This window comes from Otolemur garnettii, unplaced genomic scaffold (assembly GCF_000181295.1).
Source record: "Otolemur garnettii isolate 467f Iridium unplaced genomic scaffold, OtoGar3 scaffold00189, whole genome shotgun sequence".
NCBI classification, from domain to species: Eukaryota; Metazoa; Chordata; class Mammalia; order Primates; family Galagidae; genus Otolemur; species Otolemur garnettii.
The window spans coordinates 2,095,036-2,102,535 of NW_003852584.1; the positions used below are offsets into that span (position 1 = coordinate 2,095,036).

Below are 7,500 nucleotides of genomic sequence, written 5' to 3' on the forward strand. Positions count from 1 at the left end.
GCAACATGAGATCTCTGTGTGCTTCAGAGAATTAACACACACAAACCAGCAAAAAAATAAAAACAAACACAGCATCTGCTTCTCATCAGCGAGCACAGTCACAGAGGGGCAGGAGGCTGTGTTAACTGGAGAACCAGGAATTAAAAATTCCTACATCTGGACTCCTTGGTCACCAAAGCAAAGGTCTTGGAGAAACTTTTAAGAAATGTACACTGAACAAAGTCTATGAAATCCATGGGGTTGTAAGAACCTAAATCTTATTTCATGAATTTCCGAAGTTTTTAAGGACAGCTCTGACATCAGCAGGGGTCCTCTAACTTTTTAAACAGGGGGCCAGTTCACTGTCACTCAGACCATTGGAGGGCTGGACTGCAGGGCCCCGGGATGAGTCTAAGCAGGACAGGCAGCGGCAGCAGAAACACCCGGCGGGCCCAATAAATGTCCTAGGCAGGCTGCATGGGGCCTGCGGGCCATAGTTTGAGGACGCCTGATCTAAGGAATACTCCTGTGTAAATCTTCCACTTCCAGTGCCCACATTCTTTCATGGATGGGATTATCAGAAAGATCTGTCATCTTCACCGCCAGAAGGCACGGTTCAGGGCTGCAGGCTAGCACCACTCCCATTACCATCACATACTTTCCTGGAAAAAGAAGAAAAATTGTGGCAATACTTGTGTTAACAAAGGGGACAGGGGTGGGGAGATAGAGAGCAAACAGATCCAGTCCTTCAGAGTGTTTAACTCAATCAGAGATGGAAGTTAGAGACAGAAAAATATTCAGCTAGTCGGTATCAAAATGCCAGGCATCAGTGATCAGGATATATATTATACATATATTAATTAGAAGTTCAACATTTAACTTGGAGAATGACATCTGTATCTTCTTTGGTTTCTGATTTTAATATGTTAAAATGTTAACATATGAACATATTTAATATGTTAAATGAAATCATCATGGACTTGGGTGGTGCCTGTGGCTCAGTAAGTAGGGTGCCGGCCCCATATACCAAGGGTGGCGTGTTCAAACCCGGTCCCGGCCAAACTGCAACAAAAAAATAGCCAGGCGTTATGGCTGGCGCCTGTAGTCCCAGCTACTTGGGAGGCTGAGGCAAGAGAATCGCCTAAGCCCAGGAGTTGGAGGTGGCTGTGAGCTGTGACACGACATCGCTCTACCAAGGGCAATAGTGAGACTCTGTCTCTAAAAAATAAAAAAGAAGGGCGGTGCCTGTGGTTCAGTGAGCAGGGTGCTGGCCCCATATACCGAGGGTGGCGGGTTCAAACCCAGCCCTGGGCCAAACTGCAATAAAAAATAGCTGGGCGTTGTGGCGGGCGCCTGTAGTCCCAGCTACTTGGGAGGCTGAGGCAGGAGACTTGTCCAAGCCCAGGAGTTGGAGGTTGCTGTGAGCTGTGACTCCACAGTACTCTCTACCAAGGGCAATAAAGTGAGACTCTGTCTCTAAAAAAAAAGAAAAGAAAGAAAGAAAGAAAGAAAGAAATCATCATGGACAAATTCATCCAATGGAAGAGACTCTCACATTAGAGTATGAGTTACAATTAGGTTGCTCTAATGCCTGGGCAGAAAACGCAGGCTTTTCTCTAATCCGGTTCCTTATGCAGTTATGTGACTGGTCTCCGTACACAGGACAGGGCCTCTTTCAGCACAGACACATCCAGACTTCCCAAAGCAAATCCAATTCTCATTGTTGCCAAAATAGCTGGCAGGCAACACCCCCCAGGCCCCCCACTGTGCCAACCACCCAGGACTTATCCCTGCCACCTCCAGCTTTATTCTGACCACTGTCAGGCAGACACAAGCAAATCCATAGAAGGGCAGGCTGCCACCAGAATGATCTAATGACACATTAACTAAGATTCTCTTCCCACTCCCTTGGGGAAGTGGTTCTCTCCTTGAAAGCAAAGCTTGGCCAGTTCTAATTGCACAAAACTTGATTGTATAAAAGAAAACTCCCAATGCTGCAGGAAGGGCAGGCATGCTGCCAGCCCCTGCTAGGCCACTTTAATTACACTGCATGTGGGGTCCAGGGCTTTGAATGAATGAGGTCAGGGAAGCCTGAACCCTGACCCTTGGGTGTTCAGCTCCGGGCAGGGTTTACTCAGCATCTTTGAACTCATCTCTGGATTCTACCTGGGCCCTTTAGTGACAGAGAGTAGGTCTAAAAATGTACTTGCCAGTCCTCTGAACCACCTTAAAGTGCTGGAGATGGAGCCCTCAGAAAAAGAATGACTGGGCTGGGCGCACTGGCTCACATCTGTAATCCCAGCATCTGGGAGGCTGAGACGGAAGAATTGCCTGAGCTCAGGAGTTGGAAACCATCCTTTTTCTATGAAAAATAGAAAAATTGGTGGCACCCATAGCTCAGTGGGCAGGGTGTCTGCCATATACACCAATGCTGGTGAGTTCAAACCTAGCCCGGGCCAGCTAAAATCAACACTAACAACTGCAACCGAAAAACAGCCGGGTGTTGTGGTGGGGCCCCTGTAGTCCCAGCTACTTGGGAGGCTGAGGCAAGAGAATTGGTTAAGCCCAAAAGTTTGAGGTTGCTGTGAGCTGTGACGTCACAGCACTCTACCAAGGGCGACATAGTGAGTCTGTCTCAAAAAAAAAAATAAATAAATAAAAACATAAAAATTAGCCATGTGCTGTGGCTGAGACAGGAGGATCACTTGAGCCCAGGAATGTGAGGTTGCTGTGAGCTAGTCTGATGCCTTAGCACTCTAGCCTGGGTCAACAGTGAGAATCTGTCTCAAAAAAACAACCAAAAAACACAAAATGAGTAGGCGCCTATAGCTCAATGGGTAGGGTACTGGCCACATACACTGTGGGTGGCAGATTTGAACCTAGCCTAGGCCGGCTAAACAAAACAAAACAAAACAACTGTAACAAAAAAATAGCAGGGCATTGTGGCATGTGCCTATAGTCCCAGTTACCTGGGAGGCTGATGCAAGAGAATCTCTTAAGTCAAAGAGTTTGAGGTTACTGAGAGTTGTAATGCCATAGCACTCAAGGGAGAAAGCTTAAGAATCTGTCTCAAAAAACAAATAAACAAACAAACAATGACTAGAACCCAGGAAAGGAAGAACAAGCCCAAGGGCACCCTAATCAGAAAGGTTAACAGGGGATCTAATGGGAAGGCACGTATAACCAGATGGATGAGCTCAGGGGCCTAAGATTAGACAAACTGGTAAATCCTATTCCCCCACCTCACCTCCTTACACCCACTCCTCCCTTTGGTGGCCTTGACTACTACAGTGGGTCCAGCCGGTCTTCTGCCAGCGTTGTCCTCCTCAAACCCATCCCCACACCACTGCTGCAGCAATGTTCTCAAATCCAGCTCCAGCTTCCAGAACCCAGCTAATCACAGAGAGCCTGGGTGGTTAGTTTCCATGCTCCCCCTGCAGACTAGGAGCAACTCCAGGGTAGGGAGAGTTTCTGACTCAACTCTGCACCTGCGGTTTATGGAAACAAACTCTTAGATAGTCCAGAGAAGGAAGTAAGGAACAGCACTATTGCACTGGCATGGTAAGTAGAGGTCAAGTCCACCTTGAAGCAGGCAGGTCCTTCCACAAACCGCTTTCGAGGCTGGTCAGGATAGGACCCTCCTACCTTTCACCGCTGCCCTTCGTGCTGTCCCAGCTCCCCCAGAAGCACTGGGCTCTCTCACCTCCAAACCTTTGCACACACTGTTCCATGAAGCTCTGTACTGTCTTCCCACAGCACATGGACCTAACGAGCCCAACTGTCCCAGTTTTAACAAGGAAATTCCCATAACCCTGAGGTCCCTGGCAACCCAGAAGCACTGGTCCCCACAGGTAACTCCTATACATCCTTCAGGGCTGCCTCTTCAAGAAAGCCTTCCCCTGACCCCTCAAGCCTGCATCGGCTGTCCCTCCTCTGGGCCGCCACACTTTGTGTTTATGCCTACCATATTATTTGAGTGTCAGTGGTCTGCTTACTTCTCAGGCTTTCCATCTGGAAGCAGTGACCCAGCTGTGTGAAGCAAGAGTTGGTATTAAATAGCAAGAAAAATGACATGGCCCCTGATGGGGACATTCAGGCCAATGGGTGTGTCAGACAGATTCACTGATGCCTATTTGTTCAAACGCTGAATTACCTACTGGGTACTAGGCTTATGCTGGGGTTGGGACCTGATGTGAGAGACTGCTCAAGCCTGCCTTCAAGGGGCTTTTCCTGGGGACCAAGATAACAAGCAGCATGGGTTATGAGTTAGACCAATGCTAAAGCCGATGGTTAGCCGATGGTTAGCCAACTTTTTCTGCAAAATGCCAGATAGTAAATATTTTAGGCTTTTCAGGACATAGTCTCTGTTACTCAACTCTGCAGATGTAGTGGAACAGCAACCCTGGACATTATGTAGGTTTCCAATGAGTTCCCATAAAACTTTCCTATGAACACTGACATTCAATGTCACATGATTTTCACATTATGATTTTTTTCAATCTGGTACTGGTTGGGCACAGTACCTCACACCTGTAATCCTAGCACTCTGGGAGGCTGCGATGAGATTTAGGAGTTCAAGACCAGCCTCTGCAAGAGTAAGACCCCATCTCTACTAAAAATAGAAAAATTAGCTAGGTGTTGTATATATGTGTGTGTGTGTGTGGGGGGGGGTGCCTATGGTCCCAGCTACTTGGAAGACTAACACAGAGAGATTGCTTAAACCCAGGAGCTTGAGGTTGCTGTGAGCTAGGGTGAGGCCATAGCACTCTAGCCTATGGCAATAGTGAGACTCTGTCTCAAAAAATAAAAATAAAAATGTAAAAACTGTGTTTCCAAAACATGTGAAAAGAGGTGGCAGCCTGCTGTTTGGCAACCCTACGGTAGATTAACACTGGAGCCAAGGGCAGAGGCTGAGGGGGAAGGAACCAGGAGCAAGTTATAGTAAATAGTAAGAGTCACAGCTTTTTGAACCCTTACAGATTGTTTAGTTACTCAAACTACACAACATGAGGATTTATTGGCCTCTTTTAAAAAGGATTAGAGAGCCAGAAAGGTTAAGAAACATGCCAGGCAGCTCATCTGGGAAGGATGGAGCCAGGAACTCAACTTAGATCTGAGTCCAGAGCAGCCCAGGCAAGACCAGCCAGTCCAGGACAGGCTGTGGACCTGTCTGCCTCTAATTAGAATCCAAGAGCAAGAAGGGCTCTTAAAAAGAACTTTGGCCTGACTTCACAGGAGAGGGAGACAAGAAGAGGAGAAGCCCACTGATCCTCTGAACTCCTCAGCCTCCCTGGACCACCTCCGAGTGGTTCCACAGGGATCTGCTATCCTCTGTGGAATCTGTTGCCAGTCTAACCCCCTGCCAGGAGCTCAGTGTCACAGGTGGGACCCTGATGTCCACCACCTGCTCAAATGCCATCCAGTGAATTAGTGAGAAGAGATCCTGGGTGCCCAATGCCTGTCACCCAAAAAGGCTCTTAGAGCCCTGTGTGCCAGGCACTGGGCCAGACACGGAGGCTACAGTTGTCAGAACCACACAGTTCCGGCCCTCCAGTGGCTCAGTCTGGTCCAGTGTTTCTCAAAGTGTGGCCCCCAGACCAGCAGCATCAGTATCACCTGAGAGCTGGTCGTAAAGCAGATTTTCAGGCCCACCAGAACCAAGTGACTCAGAAGCCCTGCCTGAGGGTGGAGCCCAGCCATCTGAGCAACCAGCAGCCCTCCAGGTGAGTCTGATGCACCTCCAGTTTGAGCAGCCGTGGTCTGGAAGAGGCAAACATCAGTGAACAGCAGTTCACTACAGCCGAAGATAGCTCCATGAAGGACAGGTACAGGAGGGTCCCCCTGTTCCTAGGGATTAGAGGGTTTCCCGGAGAAAGGTACCTTTGAGTAGAGACAGTAAGGACGAGAAGTTTCGTAGTACAGTGTTTCCCAAAACTTGATGGAGAAAAGGATATCAACTGTGGGGAGGGGCCATCTGACAAAAAGGACTGTATTTTTAAACGGGCTGCAGGTCATGCTTATCATCAGGAAGCTTGACTGAGTGAAAAGGTAAGAAGGAAGGGTAGTGTGAAGGGGCGGGGGGGAGGGGCAAGGGCAAAGGCCCGGAGTGGGACAACCCCAGCCCCTGGCAACGCTGCGCAGACGAGGAAAGAGCAGCTCAGCTGAAGCCCTGGTGTTACCTGGGGTGACGCAAGGCCGCCCGCGCGGCACCCGATCCAGGCCGCGCACAGAGAAGGCCCCGGTCGGGTCCCACAGCCGGGCCTCACCGTCGCCCGCTGCCACCACCGTGCCTTGCATCCACACGGCCACCAGCTCCAGCGGCCCGCGGCCCGCTGCCGCCCGCGACAGCTGCCACGCGCCCGGGCCACCTTCTGTGTCGCGCCGCAGGTGCTCCGCCAGCACCTTGAGCGGCGGCGACCGCGGCAACCGCACGGCCGCTGAGCCACCGCCGGAAAACGACTCCACAGCTGCAGCCATTCTGTCCTACCGCCGTTTTCACAATTTGATGGGCAGCGAGGCGACGCTCGGAGCCACCAATCAGAAGCGCTCTGGCAGAGCTGACCAATCGTCGGCCTCAGAAGGCGGGATCGCCGGGGCGAGCGACCTCTCTAGCCACTAGGAGTGCGCATGCGTGCATCAAAGAAACCAGCCTGCCAATTAGAAATGAATGGGTGAAATTAATCATTGATAATTGGGAAAAAACAAGTGAAGGCTAGAAGGTAAAGCACTCCCTCCTTCAACGCATCTCAAAATTTGACGTGCATGCAAATTACCTGGAGAAGGTGATTATTCATCTTTACATTGCCTTACAGTACTCCGAGGTTAGTAAATAACTGAATTAGGAGGCTCATTTTTATGGGAAGTGATCCAGGATCAAGTCAGGGGCTTGGCGCCCGTAGCTACGGCGCCGGCCGCATACACCGAGGCTGGCGGGTTCCAACCGGCCCGCGCCTGCTAAACAACAATGACAAATGCAACAACAACAACAACAAAATAGCCTGGCGTTGTGGTGGGCGCCTGTAGTCCCAGCTACTTGGGAGACTGAGGCAGGAGAATCCCTTCAGCCCAGGAGTTTGAGGTTGCTGTGAGCTGTAACTCCACGGCACTCTACAGAGGGGGACAGAGAGACTCTGTCTCAAAAAAGAAAAAAAAAAGAATCAGGTCAGGAAATGAGGATGGGAAAAGAGATGGGCACAGCTAGTGAAATTGCCCTTTTATTATTACTTTTATTTATATTTTAATAACATCAAATAATTTAAAAGTTGATAAAATATTTTATTCACAGAAGAAATGCGTATTTATCATAGAAAATTTACAAAAGTAAAATCTAGTACAAGGAAAAAAATGTATATATAGAAAGTGCCCCAAAATGTATACATATTTTAAGAAAGGAAAGATCTGTATCAAAAGTTTAATACTTGGTATATACTGAGAACATTTGTTATCTTGTATATTATATCTTATATCTCTTGTATTTGCAGAATTCAAGCATGACTTGAGCATTACAATTTTTTTTTTTTT

General features: G+C 48.7%; 1 protein-coding gene across 1 annotated transcript; it reads right to left on the bottom strand.

Annotated features, from left to right (window-relative positions):
- Positions 1-449: 449 nt before the first annotated feature.
- Positions 450-6,464, bottom strand: RMI2 (RecQ mediated genome instability 2). Its single transcript, XM_003800901.3, has 2 exons — positions 6,159-6,464; positions 450-641 (listed from the first exon to the last, which is right to left on the bottom strand). The coding sequence occupies exons 1-2, from the start codon at positions 6,454-6,456 to the stop codon at positions 493-495; spliced, it is 447 nt and encodes a 148-aa protein (XP_003800949.1). The 5' UTR covers positions 6,457-6,464; the 3' UTR covers positions 450-492.
- Positions 6,465-7,500: the final 1,036 nt, after the last annotated feature.